General features: G+C 33.8%; 2 protein-coding genes across 2 annotated transcripts in view; one reads left to right on the plus strand and one right to left on the minus strand.

Annotated features, from left to right (window-relative positions):
• Positions 1–1,467: 1,467 nt before the first annotated feature.
• LOC149078803 (phosphatidylinositol 3-kinase regulatory subunit gamma-like) lies at positions 1,468–16,725 on the minus strand. Its single transcript, XM_089240925.1, has 9 exons — positions 16,518–16,725; positions 15,209–15,401; positions 14,219–14,317; positions 10,899–11,079; positions 10,392–10,648; positions 7,212–7,388; positions 4,481–4,561; positions 4,117–4,284; positions 1,468–3,692 (listed from the first exon to the last, which is right to left on the minus strand). The coding sequence occupies exons 2-9, from the start codon at positions 15,385–15,387 to the stop codon at positions 3,473–3,475; spliced, it is 1,362 nt and encodes a 453-aa protein (XP_089097051.1). The 5' UTR covers positions 15,388–15,401; positions 16,518–16,725; the 3' UTR covers positions 1,468–3,472.
• A 214-nt stretch (positions 16,726–16,939) lies between these two features.
• Positions 16,940–19,723, plus strand: part of LOC149078804 (poly(A)-specific ribonuclease PNLDC1-like) — a 60,695-nt gene continuing 57,911 nt past the window's right edge. The window contains exon 1 of the mRNA XM_089240926.1: positions 16,940–17,104. Coding sequence (XP_089097052.1) covers positions 17,026–17,104 — 79 coding nt within the window. The 5' untranslated portion in view covers positions 16,940–17,025. The remainder of the gene's footprint in view (positions 17,105–19,723) is intronic.

Genomic DNA, 19,723 nt, shown 5'->3' on the forward strand with positions numbered 1-19,723 from the left:
ATTTGCAGAAGTTAAAAATTATGCTTTTGTTTGCACCACAGCATTAGAAGCTGTCATTAACAAAAAGGAAAACACTGAGGGAGCTTGTTTCAGTTGGTTGAATATCAGATGGCTGCGAGTTATGAGAGGTTGTCCCTTCGTGTTGGAGTTCAAAGAAACCCTCAATAAGAGGATCTACCTTTTCGAAAAATAAATTTGGAAAAGGTTTGTGGACAAAAGTTGCTTTCTTTGTCTCATGTTAGTCAAAATGCATTGTAGGTGGACCATAGAAAGATCACTTTGGCCAAAAAGAAAGATATGATGGATCTTCTCCCATACATTCCACCTATGCATCATGCATATTTCAGAATCTTTCAGTGGAGGCAAAAATACTATCCTCCAAGCTACTTCCTCTAGAATTGATGAAGCTGATAATATTTTGTACAGTGATGGATTTACGACAAATGGTAACATTTTTTATTCATCATAATTGATTTGTAGTTTAAATATATCTAATGAAAGTATTTCAAAATCAAGAATTTTTCATAATATAAAATAAATCATAATAAAATGTTCTTCACTGATACATTGTAGCATCATATTTTTTCATGTAGAAGTTTCAATTCACAACCATAGTGAACCAAGTCCTCATTATTAAAGAAAACTATAAATTTACAACAAAAATACTGATTTATTATTTGTAAAAGCAGTGCACTAAAAAATGATAGTTTTAACTTAACTTGACATATTTAATTTCTTTACATTACTTGAACTGAATTAATTATCTATCAAAAACTTTATATAAGGCATTATTATTCATAATGAAAATAAATGAACTTTAATGAACCAATGTCTACTATGGTTGTGAACCCCTCATATATCGTATGTGAGTTCACGTGCACTGAACAGGGCCGTACATGGACAGTCAGACCTAACTTGAAATTGCTAACATGGCCATCAGATGGTGACTTATCCAAATATGATGACCTAGTGGTCTTGTGAGCTCACCTGGCAACAGAGAAGATGTGGGTTCGATCTTCTGCAGAAGCATTCATTCATTCAAACTGAGCACAACTCCGGTCTATCGCCATAGGCAATCCCTGCAGTGGTAATTTAATTTTCTTTCCTAAATTCATATTCACATCAGCCAGCTATTGAAACCTTCGTACAAAGAGTGACACAATCCTCAGATAATGGCTTGAAAAATTTATGTACATTTATTTTCACTGATGCTGAAAAGGGCCTGTCAACATTCTTGAATGTGTTTTTCTGAATTATGCAGTATGCCATTATGTGATAAAGTCCCTGAATCAATTCAGGGAATTAGAGCACAAAGGATATAAAACACATATACTTAAAATTGCACTTATATCCCTAGTTGCTTTAGACCCCCTCAACCGTTAAATTATATTATGAAATTCAAATGATGAAAAAAATATCAATGAAGCTTGTTCTATTATTTTTACAAATGAAAAAAAAGAAATCAGATTATGGCATAATAAATGAGTTTTAATCAAAATATTTACAACACAAACAATGAAATTATCACAGAATATTTTATGTTCACAGAAATGTTTTGAAACATTATGCGCTTACAGCAAAGACAAGGACCACACTGATAGGTGCGCAGAATGACTGATGCAAAGGTCAATGAATCAACAGCAATATGCATTGACACACACACAGAAAAAATAAATCAAAAAACTTGTAACACATTTCATTGAATCAATTACAAAAAAATCCTATGTTTTCTACTCATGATTAAATGTATTACTGCTGAAATCTCTCCAATATCTAACAAAAAGAGTTTGATTTCATGGATAGCTACAGAATTCTAATGAATTTCAAGCTTTTATCACTGTCATGACATTTTGATTTCATGATATCTAACATAGGTGTGGAGAAAAAAAATCTTGTATCATATATATAATACAAGATGACGTCACCCCTGATGACGACCTACTGCATAAGATTTCACTTTCATAAAATTCATTTGTTTTCCTTTTTCTTAAAATAATTTTTGTTCTTTTTTAGCATATATATATATATATATATATACATATACAATTCCAACATATAATGAATGTTCCTGATGATATTTTCTCATGAAATTAAAAAATACAAAAATTTAGAAAACAAATCTCATTGAATATATATATATTTTGTATAAAATGAATTTATTTAATTTAAACTATATTAGTCACACAAATGACCTTTTCTGTTATTAAATGACTTCACTTCTTAAATCACTTGATAATGATTAAAGTGAATGATTCTGTTTAATAATTAGAATTTGACATAGCACATGATAGAAATTTCTAAGCTTATAGCACAAAAGTCAAATAAAAATCTTCAAGTTCATAAAAGATTACAAACATCTTTTTTTTTCATGTGCATTCAATCCATAACTTTTTTTCTTTGAAAATTGTAAAACAAAAGCATGACAAGTTATTAGAGTTAAATGGCTATTCAAAATACACGTTTCTTTGTTATTGAGTAAAACAATGAGAAATACCACCCTCTCACTTAACAAATACTCCATTATAATATTGCACTGGAATCAACAATGTATTTTTTTTACTGTGATTTTGTCAACAAAAAATATATTTGACACTTTTTCTGCCACCAGCAACCTAGTGCTTCTTACTTTTTATCATTTTCAAATCAAAGAAATTGGGAAACAAAGCATCAAGTATGAATGCATTGTACAAATATAACATAAGAAAACCAAGTCATGTTATTTGCAAATCTGACCGATTTCTGTATATCCCTATTTTTCAAGGCAAGATGACAGAAGGAAGTGGTTTTTTAAAGATCAGAACAACTGCAATTAAACAATAAGTACATAATCATGTTGCAAACTGGTTTCTATTGATCCCCCCCACAAGAGCAATCTTTTGTGATTTTTATTTTTTTCCCATATGACAACTCTAATCAGTGATCGGAGTTTTGTCCTCTAGTTTCTTTAAACAGTCAAACAAACAAAAACTTTTGAGTCAAACTTCATTTGTAGAGCATAACTGGTCCCAGTAAATCTTATGAATCTGTACTTGAATAGGTCTTATTTCCCTTAAGCTCTTGTAGCTTAAGGTACATGAAAGGGCTACAAGCATACAATAGATGAGGGATAGCCAACAAAGTACTTTTTTTCGCTGTCCGAACTTTCTCCTTTCCAAAAGAAACAGGAAGGTTATGATAATTTAAAGCTAAAAGGATTTGGTTATTTTTTAAACTATTTTGGAGAAACAAGTATACGTATCCATCAAACATAAAAGAAATGCAATTAGATCTCAATTTAAAAAAATCTGTTTGATTTATCGTTAAATTAGGGATTGTCAAATTGAGAAATATACCTGTTTTTCAGCCAATAAACTTATTTTATTTGAAACAAGACAACAACTTGAAAGTTTTCTGTGTGTGTAAACAGCACAACTTCAAACAGAACAAACATTTGATGTATTTTTTTTCCCTGATGAAACTTGACTGAGCGTGATCAAGATCTGTTTGGTGCGATGTGAATGTAATGGTCCCCTTGCAGACTAAAAATGGGGTATGCCAGAGTCACTTTCAATGTATCATTGTGCTCCTCGAGGGACACTTTGGAATAGTGTAGAACCAGGCTCTTCAATGTTGGGTGCACATTGTAAGGTTCTGCAAAGCCATAACCCTTGTCTGTGCGATTGATAAGGCAGTGACCAACTTTTCCATCAGCCCTAAAATGTTAGAGAGAGAGCAGATCAAAAAAATATTGAAGAACTTTAAAACATTTTCATAAAATTTGATAACATGTATTATGATGAAAAACAAATGCAATAGAGGTTTTATATTGCTTAGTCTACTTAATTTTGATTTCCCCCTTCAATGAAATGCTTAGATTATATTAACTTAAGGTGAAATGTAAAAATATAAATTCAATACAAGTAAAATATGATTTTAACATGGGAAAAACACTAACTGCAAAATCAGACCATGCTAAGAGAAAAAGGTCATTGATAAAAAAGCAGATTCATGTAAAACTTGTTCTTGGAACAAACACATTAGCAGATGCAAGAAGAAATACTTCTCCATATAATTTTTACTTTGAATGTTTTTTTTTTTTTTTTAATTTACAGCAAAAAATAAATAAAAACAACTCACACAACTGATAAGGCATACTGTCCAGTTCGACTGTTTCTTATTAAAAATGTCCCATCTGGTTTGCCTGCAAGCATACGTGTGGCATCACTTCTCAAGCAATCTTCCATAAACCAAAGTGATTCATTTTGATGGGGCAACAGCTCTTCCTCATTGAAGAATCCTGATTCTCTGCAAATAAACATAAATACATAAATATAAGAGGAAATTTTTTTTAAACAAAATCGACATTTGTTAAAACAATTCAAAAATAATTTAATTGTCTCTAGAATAAATTTCCAAATGTTATAAAAGTAATTGATCAGCAGATAAATGGTACAACTATCATGTGCATGTTAAAATTAATTGAAAAAATTCAAATACAAACCTTATATTTCGAGCTTCTGAAGACGAATCTTGTAGCAACTGATTAACTTTATCTTTTTTGATACCCTTGGCTAACAGCATGCTATATTTCGTAAAAAGGAATTAAAAAAATAATAATAATTTTTTTATAAATTATTTACAATTGTTATTTACAATTTGTTACTGAAGAAAATATATCAATTAAAAAGTTAAGTTCAATTATTGCATGCCATTGAAATTTAAAAAATGCTTAATATACCCAATAAAAAATACAGAACACAAAAATTATTTATACAGTGAAACCTTGCTACAATGACAAATCTCTCTACAAAGAGTCTCATTGGAAATGCATATAGTCTAATATTAAACTGCTGCCTCTCAATATAATGATAATCCCTCTACAATGATATTTTTTCTTGGTCTGCAGAGTACCAATGAATTGAGATTTCACTGTAAAACAAAACTACAGTGATTTCCTGCAATAAAGCCCCAACTTATACAGCTTTAAAAGTTCATTTTCAGCTTTTGCAGCTAATTGAAATCTGCAGCTTATCCAGTAACATTTTCTTTTCGGTGTTCTAAATTTAAGGGATTCTAATAAATTTTTAACTTTTTGATTAACTGCAAGATTTGTTTCTGATGAACCAATATGCATGAAAGACAGACAAAGACTTGCTTTGAGTCAGTATACAATATGTGTAAAAATATTACCACTTACATTACCTATACATTTAGGACAATCAACTCTAGATATCGTTTCATACTGTTCTGGATAATGTTTCACAAGTCCTTGAAATGATCAGAGGATAATGCAATTTTTCAGGATGTCGCAGATTTATTCACAGAAAACAGCTATTTACAATTGTTCACAATCTTGCATCGAAGATAGTCAACAACACTGACTACTACACTGGCTATCGCATGATTTTTATAGACAAGACAAAAATTCTAGAATTCTTGTTCTGGTTTTGTGGAGCCACCATGTGGAGGTCATATGAGGTGTTGGATGAATCTAGAAGATCTGAGTGTTTATCTTTACACTTCTGGTTTGGCAACAGGAGATTACTGTCTTGAGGGATTCTCCAAAAATTGTGCTAATGATATTTTTTGTAACAATACTAATGGAAAAACATCTTTTTTTCAATTATATAAATTTTTTCCCTCTCATCATTATATGTATCATGTGTGGGCTGATTTAAATCAAACATCTCATAATATATTTTTATAACTACACTGGTGAAATAAATTAAGAGAATTTGCATATTTTATAGAATTTCATGAAAAGAACTGAACTGAATGTAAAACCACTGCTTCTAGACAAAAATGTAAATCTTGTACGTCAAATACGTAAGCGTACACGTGTGTGTAGGCGGAGCCAGTAGAGAAACAGGCTTTATAAGCGAGCGTAAGTTAAGACGCATTTCGTTCACTAGCACACCTCGGCAAATTTCTTGGTGTTATTTTGCAGCAATCGGTTAATTTCAAATTGTAACAGTAAAAATGAGTAACCACCAACGTTTAGATGATGGAATGAGGTGGCAAATTGTGGGGAGGCTAAAAGCAGGCCAATCTCAAGTCCAGATTTGTAGAGAGTTCAATTCAACGCCCAGCGTTGTGTGTAACTTATGGAAACAGTTTCAGGATACCGAATCCATCAAGAGAAAGTCTGCGCAAGGTCCTCCAAGAGCCACGACGGCCAGAGAAGATCGCCATTTGTCGATTATAGCGAGGCATAACAGGAGTGCTACAGCTTCTCAGCTCTCTCGTGACTTGTATGCAGCCACAGGAACCCGTGTATCAAGGGTGACTGTTTCCAAAAGACTTCATGAGAGAGGGTTGTTTGCAAAAAGACCTGCTCACTTCTACAGACAGGAGAATCCGTTTATCATGGTGCAGAGAGCATAGAGATTGGAGTAAGGATCAATGGGCGACCGTTCTTTTTACTGATGAGTCCCAGTTCAGCCTAAGCACGATTCTCGCCGTACGTTCATATGGAGAGAACCAGGGACCCGCTACCTACCCTCCAATGTCCGCAAAATCGACCATTATGGCGGAGGAGGTTTAATGGTCTGGGCAGGCATCATGTTGGATGGCCGCACACCTCTCCATGTCTTTGAAAGAGGCACTGTGACTGGTGTGAGGTATAGGGATGAGATCTTGGAGCCCTATGTTCGATTTTTCAGGGGTGCAGTTGGCCCTGAGTTCAATTTAATGGACGATAACGCGAGGCCACATAGAGCTCTTCTGCTCGACGATTTTCTAGAGAGTGAGAATATTCACCGGATGGATTGGCCAGCCAGATCTCCAGACCTTAATCCTATAGAGCATGTCTGGGACGCTCTGGGGAGGGCAATTGCAACTCACAACCCCCCTCCAGGGAATGAAAACAGCGTTGCTGAACGAGTGGGACCAATTGCCACAGGAAATGATAAACTGCCTTATTTCAAGTATGAAATCATGCTGCGAGACCTGTATATCTGTAAGAGGGTACCATACCCCCCTATTAACCCATTTTTTTGTTTATTCTGCAACCCCTGTTTCATACCTTCCTACTCCAACGAGTGTTACGCACAATCATGCGTGTGTATTACACACAATTATTGAATGGTTATTTGTTTTGTATTGCATCAATGTATGTACATATCAAATTTCATTAAAATCGGTACAGTGGTTCTAGAGATAATCGACCAAGTTTGCAAGACAACAAATTGAAGAAAGTACCAGATATACAAAGGTAAAAAATGAGAACGTACGACTGATATTGTTCCCTTTGTTTAAACAACTGAATGATCTCGGCTTTCAAACTGTTCATTTCACGATCCAAAGAGCTGTTGTAGGCAACTTGACTCTTGAAATCCCTTTCAAGCTTTCTTTTGCTCTCTTTGATTGTTTGGAGTCTTGACTTTAGCATCTCGTAGTTTTCACACAACCTAATAATATTTAAAAAACAAACCACCAAAAAATGTAACTTAGTTTCAGTTTTCAATACTCTGAGATATACCTAAATACAGTCAAACCTCACTGTAACACCACCATCTGTGGTAAAGAATTTTGGCGCTATAACAAGTTTGGCACTATATTGGGCCATGGTCGGAATAGAGTTTCAGATGCTCTATTACATAAATTCACATTTTGTTTATTATGAACTACTGTATCACAGTGACTTGCTAGTGATACCGAAAAAGTTTCCAAGATACTACTAGTCCATAGCTGCCAACTTTTGAAAATGAAAATTAGGGAGATTTTCGCATGGACACGTATATATTTTATACTAAAACCACTCCCTAATGAATACAAAAGGAATTTTTCCAAATAAAATAGGGATTTTACACACATGGAAGTTAAACCCTTGGGAATAAAATCCCTATGCAAAAAACAAGTGAAATTGGAGGCCTAAACTTCAATGGTGATCTAAAAAAAATATTTTGTTCAATCAGAAACGATGTGAACAAACATTTTGTGCGAATGACCCCAAAATCATTGGAAGATGAAGGGAAAAAAGCATCAATTTTTGAAGAACACATGACTTTTTTGTAACACTTGCTTGATGTTTTTTTGATTTCACATGGGTGATGATGTCAGTCTTTACATCATGACCGATGTTTATGTCCTTAACACAACTTATATAAAAAGAAAAAGTCTACTTTTCTCTGGAACATTTGATGAAAGGAAATTCATCGGAATAAGTATCTTTAAAATTGATTAAATATGTTTTCTCTTATCAGTATTCATGTTTTGTTATTGAACATATGTAACTTCAACGAAAGAGGAAGTTTTGTCCACATGCGCATCACTATAATCTTCAAATTCAAATTTCCTTTATTTAAGATATTTACACACAGTTACAAAACATTTAGGGGCTAAGCAAGAAGTCTTAATTAATCTTCAATTATTATCCAGGACTATTGGCTGCTAAGCTATTTCCCTGCATGATAAGACAAACAACTGTTCTCGTTACCATCAGAGGGTTTGTAAAACTTTTTAAAAAAGGAATTTCCTACTCTCCCCCCCCCCCCATTTACAACGTGTGATGTCATTTCGAAAGGGGGAAAACAGAGGCAAAAGACTTTTTGCCCCACAAGAAATTCCTTAGGGATTGTTTTCAGAAGCGCTGATTCATTTAAAATGAAGTAAGGAAGGTTTAGGTACAATTAGGGATTTTTTGTGATTTTCATAAAAATTAGGGAGATTTAAGAATTTTTCGGGAGGTTGAGAGATGAAGCTAAAATTCGGGAGACTCCTGGAAAATTAGGGAGACTTGGCAGCTATGCTAGTCTATCTAGGAGGCTTTGGTGTTACTCCACCAATACAACAACCTATTTTATACGCACTCAATTTTAAGTTGTGAAAATTTTTAAACTTGTAAACTGTATATTAGTAAGTTATTTAAATATTTCTTAATATAAAACATAACTGAAAAACATACACACTTACCTTTCAAATTATATTAATTCTGCATAAACTTAGCAACACATTTTATAAGTGAAAAGGAAAATAGACAAAGGGAAATAATAGCGCATTACTTTTTTTTCAATCATGTTTGTTTGATAATCCCAAATTTTCTGTTTTTCATGTATTGAAAGAACAACTCCTATTGACATGATTGAATGGAGCAAATAGAGGGAGATGATAGCACTTGAAATGTAATGACCAGTGAGTAACATAACAAACATGCACTTTGAAAACATTTTGCTTTCTAAGGTCCCGACCACAGCATTCTTTATTTTCCAAGTCATTTACTCTAAACTGTTGTTATGCTGACCGATAATAACAGAGGGGATGAAAAGAATAAATCCTCAACTCCTTTCAAAAAAAAAAGCAAAATAATGGGAGAAGAAAATGTGAAAATTTTTGGAAAATGACACAGACTTTGTACACATCCAAATAGTTAGATATTGTTATAATGAGTTGGTGTGCTAAAGCAGGTTTTTTTACATTATAATCCTGATATGGAAGATTTGTAAACTGAAAATTTGTGACGCATAGCAGGGTTGGCACTACAATGGAGCATTATAATGAGGTCTGACTCTATGTATGTGTATATATATATATATATATACACACACATATATGATTGTTTCAGTTCATGTCCAAAGTTACTCGTCTTTTAGGTCTGGGCAAAGGCACCGGAAACTGAGGAATGAGCCCCCTGTCCAGTAATAATAAATATACTATGCAATACTACCCTTCCCTTCTGCATATGGGTTAGAGTCTCGTATATACTGGATGACTGGCAACACATTTAGCCCCCTCAATGTTTTCATGTCGGCACCTTTGGGTCTAGGCAATGTGCAAAGTGACTGCTCACTTTGTGAAGTGCTGAGACTTTGGAATAAGGCCATAACAGTGTTCACCAATAAGCAAGAATCAAAATTCAATTTTACTCCCCCCCCCCCCACCAAATTTAGTTGAGGAGTGAAAATACTCCTTCAAATTTTAGGTAATTTTTTTTAATAGTTATATTTTTCTGTTTTCCATTAAAAAAAATACACCACATAATATAAAATTACCCTTAAAGTTCTGGAGAGGAGTGAAATTAGCCTCCAAAATCATTTTTTTGGTTAACACTGGACCATAACATATGAGACACAATCAGTATTACTAGATAAAATGAATAAATACTCCCCATCACACACACACAAAAGTAATTACAAATCACTGTAATTGGTTTCTTCATGAAAAAATTAGAATATATAGACTAAGACGTTTTGAAAAAAAAATCACTTGTTTTCAAAGGAACTATAAAAGTGTCTAATTTTAATCTAATGCGCAAAGCATAAAAAATGTCAAAATAACTCGTGAAGACTAAATTATACCGAAAGAATCTTGAAATTTTACAACAAATTTCACTAAAATCAAAGTTGATATTAATCTGTTTTCTACCCTTTGGCAAAAGTTTTGAGAAAATATAAAATATGGTATTGAAAACTTACAACTTTGCTTCACATGGCGATGCAAGAGATCTTTTATCCTCTAGAAGTGCAATTTGTTCTTTAAATAACTTGATAGTCTCATTAAAAGCATCTAAAGCCTGTCGTTTGAGTTGTATCTCCTTAGATGTCTCACTGTGATCTTCATGGAACTGATCGTATGACTTAGTTTTCTGCAAGTAGTTCCTGTTCACAGTTAGAAGTCTCTCTGCAACTTTTTCAACATCTGTGATATTTTCCTCTTCATCTTCATCTTCAGGCTGCAAAAATATATGGGAATTAACAAAATGGAACTTAAAATAATCACAGAGAAATGAAAGATATCACAGCATACAATATTTGCCTGCATATAAGATAAATTTTTATCCAAAAATATGCTTTTATCACTGTATCAGTTATGATATTTAACACTTTGAGTGCACAAAAAATATGGGAAACAATTTTTTATCGCCATTAATCATTTAAAAATGTGAATGAGAAAATTAATGAAAATGTACTAAAAAAACTCACTTGATGAAACCGAGAGACTGGATACAAAAGCTTGACATCTAAAGTCCTGTTATACTGTACAAGGGATACATTACAATGGTAGTTGATCAATTCCACGACCGAGTTGAATTTCAATGGTTCACTAAATCCATATTTTCCATTTCTGTGGCAAATTTTAATTAATCGATTGCTGCCCCCTTTCCTAAAATATTAATGTTAAAAATTATGTAATTTAGAAAGCAAACAAGTTCAGTGTACATTTCATAACATTGAATTTCAACCTTTGGAAAAGACCCTGACCTTCATATGAACATTTCTGTAAAGGTTAATAAATACAAATACAGTCACAGTCTCGATGCATTCCAGCTGAACAATGCTAAAATGGGCATGAAATTACCAAAAAAAAACTAGAATTTTCAAACTTTTATTGGTCTTTCGATTTGTTGCTTATCAACTTGGTTGACAAAAGCAAAGTCTGACTTCTTGTAGAATTTTTCCAAACTAAATTTGCTAATGCAAAAATCATGATTTTCCCCCTCCAACTTCAAATTATCCAAAAAAATTCTAAAAAAGTTTGAATTAAATAAATTTTAACATTAAATTAGATAGAAAACTCAAGGGAAACTCGTAAAAATTAACTCGTCGAATTAACCAAGTTCTACTGTGCACAGAGTTCCCCCAGCTTTTTATCAATTGTAGTGATTTGGCTAATCAGTTGGAAAAAGTTGTAGCCAAATGAGAGAGAATCTTATCCAAACTGTTACGTCATAAAATGCAGATTCCAAAACAATTTATATCAAGTTCAAGATGGAAAAATAAATAAAAAATTAATATAAAATGTAAATTACAGTACAAAAAATATTTTAATTTTCAAGAATTCCCCACAATGTTTTGGCTGCCCACAATTCAAACGAATTTTCAAAATTGAATTGTTGCCTGGTGGGACTAGTAACAGAAACACTGTTAGAATTTTTTACATCCACTCTGTTGGGCAATGGTGTTTTAATGAGGTTCATCATACTGAGGGAAGGACTATCGTCGAGACAATAGGATGTTTTTTGCATGTAGGCTCTTTGGGGTGTGGTCAACTAGTCGCACTTCCAGACGAAGTTGATTGCCACTGTCAACCCCCCTCCTCTGGAACCATGGCAAAAGTCAAAGAACATTGCTCGCAATTGGTCAACAAAAATTTCACTTTCTTATTTTTGCATGAGTCGAATGGCCGCTTTGACCATCAAGAGGTCGAATGGACACTCGTGATTTGGCGAATTCGACCTTTTATTTATTCGTCAAATGAAATATTGTTGTAATTTGGCGCAATGATGATCGGCAGTGCTGACCCTGACTAAGAAATATGAATGGTTTTTCTACATAAAAATAATTATTTTCTTATACAATAATAGATGTACTGCTTTAGTTAAATTCAATGTTAGTCTGTAGACCAACAGGTCAATCCAGACGTCACGCGCACACACAATCTGAGCCGAATTTTAAACTTCACAGCAGGCAAAATATAAACATCTAGTGTATTCATGCAACCCAAAAGTTTATCAGGCCTAGAATAATATCAGGGATCATCATTTTTTTCTTAGAGCGAGAAACTCTGTTTTATTTGTGACAGACTTTTCTATTCCATAAAGAAACACTTCAGGCAATATAGTACAGTGTAAGGAGCAGGGGCAGATCTAGAGCTCGCTGTTGGGAGAGGGGATTTTTCAAATTGCTGTGGCTAGGGTGACCATATGACCTGCATTTGTCCCATACTTACCAAGACAGTCCCGATTTTCTCCGTCCCGACATTTTTGAAAAAAAAATGCTCTGAGTTTTTTTTCCGTTTCCTAGTCTGAAGTTTTCTTAAATTCGTAATTTAATCAAAAACATTGATACAAGTAATTTTCAACACATTTATTGAATGCAATATTATCATATTCGAATTTCTCTTTAGGGGGGGGGATATAGATATTCCTATACACCCGCGTCTGGTAAGAAAAGTGGGTCTTTTTTTATTCCCTTTCTTTTGTATAACTGCAGGGGGATTGTTTAACTAACACCACAGGTGCCAATTCTCAGGCTTGAAAAATCTGTAGTTTATCACATGATTAAATATTTTGCACCGAAGAAAACATGTTATACAAACAAAGGATTTTTTGGATTGCATAGGGTAACTATATTACCTGTTTTCCTAGGACGTTCCCTTTTTTATTATTTTTTTTTTCTAAGAAGCCTATTTGAATTTTTTTATAATTTACTGAAATCCAAGATGAAAAAGAAAATTATGCCTAGAAATATGAATATGATATCTCACATATATGTCATAGTTACATTACATTAGGTATAGGTAAAGTCCTATTTCAATAAATAACTGAGATATCCATTTTGTAAAACCAGCAAGCTCCATAGAAAGACCTACTAAAAAAATCTTAAAACGGCTCTCCTGAAAAAATTTCCTTGTAGGAACATGGTGCTTTTTACCTTCAACATGCAAATACCTACATATCCTAGCCTCAATATTACAACTTGATAACTCAAAAATTTATGACTTAGGTAAGTACAAAAAGATTAAGTTCCTTAGGATGCACTTCAATATGTCACAACTAGAGGAAATCTGTACCACGAGCGAAGTTATTCCTGTTTATTTTTATGTAACATAATATTAAATGCACTTTTCATTGAGTGTTGAAACATGTTTTTCTCAAAACATTTAAAATCAATTAGTTATCTAGTTGCAGTATTAATACAACAATATAATAATGCAACTGTAATTTTATACAAAAAAATTGACACGCTTTTAAGACTTTTGGTGTTCGAGGACACCAAAAGCATGTTGAGAAGGGACAGACAAATAGTTTGGCTAATGCCCAACACTGTTGGCTGCTTTCACATAATTTTGATTTTGAGAAAACATCGGTTTTTAAAAAAGCAACACTTAATTCTGAACTAAATTTTCTAGAGGAATACTTCATCAGAACTTGCCAGGATTTCCTTGTTAATGATGGAAGGAACACACCACCTATTTCATCAGCTTGGACAGGCTTTATTAACCTCAGTCGAGACCAAATTGTCAACACTTTGCAACAGATAGCATATCCAAAGACCACTCTGCCTCAGAAAATACAAAGGCAAACTCTCCAGACGACCAAACAAACATCACCCATTCAATGACTCACTTGTGTGATTTCTAAACACAAAGTCTTGATGATAGCTCTCCATTGTAGAGCTGAAACGCGTCAACCAATGAAAATTTTATTTGTCTTAAAAATGTGTGAATTTTTTATATAAGTTAAAACCAGGCAAAATTTTGATTTTTTCATGATAAAATTGTAATTTTATTTGAAGCTTACCTGAGAGTAAGGGTGTACTCCCCAGAACCTTTGCTAGATGCATCACGGACAAGGAATGTTCCATCAGGCATGTCCTTAAGTTTTTCACTTACTTCTTCCCTGAAAATTAGACAAAAAAATTATATGATTTCTTCTTATACATAAAAGTGTATATACACACACATATTACAAATTCAAGGTATTTTCCTGTTATAACGATCTTGGTGAGAAACAACTGTAATGAGAAAGGAGAGGGAGTTCAGTGCTTTTCCTATTATTTTAAGTCGAGGTAAAAGTTTCCACTGACAAAATACTCTTACTCCTCAGGAGAAAAGAGGTAAATGTGCAGATTTTCTTACTTATTTATTTGTCTTACCGATTTTTCTCTTGCAAGGAAACATGAGTCAAAAACCTTAAAAATTTTCTTTAATTGCATCTTACTTGAAAAAAAACCCAATTATGATGAGAGGAGTAATTATTTAAAGATCTAAATTAACCATCTCTACCCAAGCTGAACAGAGAACCTAGGCCTATTGAACTTATTACAGTTAAGAGTAGACCTACTTGATGCCAAAAATTTAGGTAAGTACTAAATCACTTAATCCATTAAATCACTCGTGCAAATGTGTTTTAATTCATGCTAACAAGGTCTAAGTCTAACAAAGTACTAGATACAATATATGATTTTTTTAAAGTCAGGCATGCTATATGTTGCTAACTTATTCATATTCAGGTAAGTCTGTACTTTTCCATACTGCTAAGCACATTTTTTTTCTTGGCAAATTTTCTTTAAATTTATGCCTCCTGTTTATATTAAATAATTTCTTTCTCTGAAATATTCATAATTTTTTTTAAAAAAAAGGGCGTGCAGGCAGAAACAAGCCATATGCATCAATTTTTTCATGTCGAAAATACGTGGTATGGTTATAACAGAATAGAGAGTACCGGCAAGTCAGATGTGTCAATTTTAAAATAATTCTCTCAATAAATCAAACAGGCTAATTCATATACCTTGTTATGTCTCCCCAATACCATTCAGCTTCCTGGAGTGTTTTTGGTCCATCATTTGCTCTTGGTGGCAATGGCTCTACGTTATTTGATTGTTGCTGTTGTTGTTGCTGCAACGATTGTGATGTTGGAGAGGCTCCACCCGATGCCCCTTCATTAATGTAATGTGGCGTGTAAGACATGTAGTACAGCAGATCTGGAAGATGAAAAATTCAATAGGGTAGAACCTTAGTTGTAGGTAGTCGCAGTTGGAAAAAATTTCAACTTGAAATCTCATCGACAGGATGTGAAATTTCAAGTGTTTTGAAAATGTCTATCTTTATTTCTTTAGTGCGGGGTTAACCAGAGGTTTGTATTGAATGTATTTAATACAGGAAAATGAAATCAAGCTAGTAATGATAGGCAAAAAATTTTAGGCTGAAATATTAATTTTTTTTCATCGCCATGGCGATGTAGGGTTTGTCAAACCCTGTGTAACACACTGAATATTAACAAGCCTTTCGTGACCATCATGTAATTTTAAAATTCATAGTTTTTGACTGGCACGACAAAGTTTTTATATTTTTTTTCTGCATTTCATTTGCATGGTTGGCGAATGCTTTTAAGAAATCTTCATAACATTTCTTGAAAACATTTGCAATTCATAAGAATGAAACACCGAAAAACTTTGTCATGCCAGCCTAAAAACCTCCAAAAAACTATGAATTTTACATTACACCGAATATCATTTAAAAAAAAGTAATTTTAAAAGCACAAGAATTTTGTGTTATCAATACATCAAATTTTCAAATGGTACGCTAGTCATTGCATTAATAATTCCCACAGGAGAGAATGGGGGAGTGCCACAGAATATGTAAAGAGTTAAATCATACTGAGAATAATAACGGGGGCCGAGATTACCAATCAATATTTCATAGCAGTTTGATGGGTGCCGCCGAATCGCCTTGGCATTGAGCACAGGGGTGCCACAAACGTAAAAAACTTGGGAATCCCTGCATTATACACTGTCTTCTCACGAAGCTTCAGCTACAGTGAAGTTCTTCAAAATCAATTTTTTCGTGATGTTACCGCACAAATTTTTTTACTGAATTAAAAAAATAGCGTATAAACAATATGAGAAATCTAAGGAAGAAAATGTTAAATAATGACTAAAACAAAGTCGTGAACACAAATGTTTGTGATTATGTTACGAATTGCTAAATAAAGAGCGAGCTGATAAAAAAAAAGTGCGGATCAACGAGAAAACAGGAAATGAGAGCTTAAGGGTTGAAAGTAGTGATGATATAAACAAAGTTCAACTCGTTGATCGTACTTTTTAAAGCAAGGTGATGATGCAATATGCATCGCTGAAAGGATACGGCAACGCTTGTTTACGGATCGGCGACACCGAAATTTTTTATCTACACGTTCATTTCTCTGGAAAATCGACGAATCTCACGTGGCTTTCTCATCGAAATTGAAATATACATCGCCCGTAGTAGTCAACAAACAGCGACCATCTTCCCATCCGGAAGAACGGTGTTGCCAAAAACACTCAGAAAAATACATATCGAGATTTTGATAAATTTTATTATATTAAATGCTTGAATTTTCGATAAAAATAGTTTTTTCCCGAATAAAATTCGATGGATTATTTTTTATATTTTGCAGTGAATATATCTAAATATTCGGAAAAGTGTATGAAATAACTTTTAATAACTTTGGGATAAAAACCAGGTTTCATGGTTAAGGCCGTCCGGATTGTGTTTTTGTTTACTTGTGAAATTTCACTTGGATGGTAGCTACAAGTTTCAGTTGAGATCAGTGGTTGTATTCCCAAGATGGTTGAAGTTTTGAAATCAAATTTCAACCAAATGTTACCATCGATACAACAGTCTATAAAGAATGCTTCTTTCATTGGTTAACTCAGATTTTTATTTGTTTTTATTGATTATGATCTAATGTGAATAGTGGATGTAATGATACAATTTAATTCTTTTTATCTAAGTAAAGCATATACAGTTTGTATTTTATAACATCTAATCAATCACTTGATGAAAACCATGGGCGGAGATACTCCCCCAACCGCCCAGCGTCAACGATGGGGCTGGTATATGATTGGCATCATCATACTTCAAAGCTTTCATTATTGTGTCCCATCCCCCACATCTTCTCTGCCTATGGTTAAAACAGAGTTTAATTACCCTTATTGCATGCACAGACCTCAGGTTGCATCCTCCTTTCTCTACTGCAGTTATGCTTTCTGCCGAAATAATCCAACTGGCACCTGCATGTTCTTAAAAAACCACAGAATTTGACACACGGTACACTGGTACTAACCAATTACAAAAAAATCACGACAATGCAAAATAAAACTTACCGGAAAAATAATTTCCGCAGAGTTTGTGACCCAAACAGAAGCAGCTTAACACCATAAAAACAATGGGAAATAAATTGATGTCGAAGCAGGACTGCGAGCAGAATAAGTAGCAGCTCCACTGAGTGATGAAAATGAAATGACACACAAGTTCAAAAATACAACATTGCAGACATTCATTCATTCAAACCAAGCACAACTCGGGTCTATTGTCATTGGTAATTTACTACCAATTGAGTTGTGCCGGAAGTGCGTGTGTAGGTACCTAACAGTCTGAGTGCATATCTAGTGTCATGTTTTGAATTTCCAGTGGCCCACGTTCATGCCTCAGAGATGGAAACAGCAGAAAACTAATTTCAGTCTGTCTGCTACCGCTGTTTCGCTAGTGGGGTGTGAATCCGGGACCTCACGTTGCAAGTCTGTCACTATGACCACTCAACCACAGCACTAATGGTGCAGTCAGAGACCATCATCAGTATGACACAAAACAAGAGTTGTACTAGCAACATAAATACTGGAAAACCTCCAGACAACGAACCAGTAATGGGACTGTGAAAATGTGGTCACTATTGGTAATGGCTGTTTTATTTCTGCAAAAAAAAAAAAATTGATTATGATGAATATATAATTTATTATATTATAATGCACAGGGTGATTCAAAACTCAAAACAAATTTTTAGGGGAGCTGGAAAACACAAAAACAGAACAGAATCATATAAGAATATGTGACCAGAAACCCAACCTGATACCCCTCCATACCCTTGGAGGATGAATGAAGATGTAGAAATGACAAGCCAATTATGGCTGGAAAAACTCTTTATTTAGCAATAATTTACATGGTACGTAATGTACATGTTAAGTTTGACAACAAATACTCAAAGTTCTTCCCATCCATGCAGTTATGCACGCTTGAGGTTCTGTTATCCTGGTGGACCGTTCCCATAACCACCATGATCACCCAATTTATTTAGCCTGGATTTCTTGTGAGGGACCCTGAAAGCCATAAAGCCACAGTTTATGAGATGCCCATTGACTCTGACACTGACGTCGTTGCAAGAATCTGTTTGCAGCTGCAAACATTCAGAGAAATGCCAAGTATTTTTGAAAGGGTTCGACAATCAATGCGTTGCCGTTATGAAGCTTGCATAACTGGATGGTAAGAACTTTGATTACTTGTGAAACTTAACTTGTACATGTACTGTCCTCATGTAAAGAATCGCTAAATAAAGAATTTTTCCTGCCATCATTGGCTTGTCATTAGTCATTTCTGCATCTTTGTTTATCCTCCAGCTGATCGATTAGGGTTTCGTGTCGTATATTCCTATGTGATTGTGGTTTGTTTTTGTGCTTTCTACCTCCCCTAAAAAATTGTACGTTGAGTTTTGAATCACCCTGTATAATAAAGGCTCAGATTTTTATGACCTAAAGATGAAACATCTTTTCTGATAGGTTAAAAAACCTGAATTTCAAGTTTTCAACCAATAAGCAACAATGTTTCATCTTTAGGCCAGGATTACACTATAAAAGTTCTTTTATAAAACTTGAAAAATGGAAACACAATAAGGGTATTGGATATACTTGAGCCAATGTTACGAACAGGCTTATTGGGGGGGGGGGAGGGAGGGAAATAAACTCCCTTAAAAATCAGCTTGAAAATTATTTTCCTCATAGTGTGATATGTGTATTCTTTTCTGACTCCATGTCTAAGTAGCTGTTGTTTGGAGGTTACCACCAAATGTTTAATCCATGAGACATGTTCGGTTTCACCGAAATGTGGCTGTTATTTGGAGATTACTATTGTTCAGAGGTGGCTGTTAGAGGATGTCTTAGATCATTGCCACAACATATATATACACATACATACCTCTTTCTGGTATGTACCATTTAGCAGAGGAATGTTTATGAGGTGCATTTACAGTAGTAAAACGATTAGAAACCACTGCTATATAGAATTTTAATTTTTCATCATGCTTACTTTTTGCACTTTATGGATACATAGCCTTATGGTAAAAGCTGTTAAAGATTTATGATTTGATTCTGAAGATGGAAATAAATTGCATTTGATGAGTGAACACTTATATGTATTTTCAAAATTGAATAAAAACTGTGTGTGATTGATCTTTCAACACAGTATCACAAAGTGTCAGCATAGTTTAATGAGT

This window comes from Pholcus phalangioides, unplaced genomic scaffold, assembly GCF_987345545.1.
Source record: "Pholcus phalangioides strain wild (caught in Gottingen) unplaced genomic scaffold, Ppha-v1.0 ptg000013l_1, whole genome shotgun sequence".
In the NCBI taxonomy this organism is placed as follows: Eukaryota; Metazoa; Arthropoda; class Arachnida; order Araneae; family Pholcidae; genus Pholcus; species Pholcus phalangioides.

Excerpts from the sequence above, each read along its gene's own strand:
- LOC149078803 (XM_089240925.1), bottom strand. The coding sequence starts at position 15,387 with ATGTCTTACACGCCACATTACATTAATGAAGGGGCATCGGGTGGAGCC. Across the intron at positions 4,285-4,480 it reads TCAGAAGCTCGAAATATAAG|AGAATCAGGATTCTTCAATG; the intron begins GTTTGTATTTGA and ends GTTTATTTGCAG. Across the intron at positions 3,693-4,116 it reads CAGTATGCCTTATCAGTTGT|GGCTGATGGAAAAGTTGGTC; the intron begins GTGAGTTGTTTT and ends CTAACATTTTAG.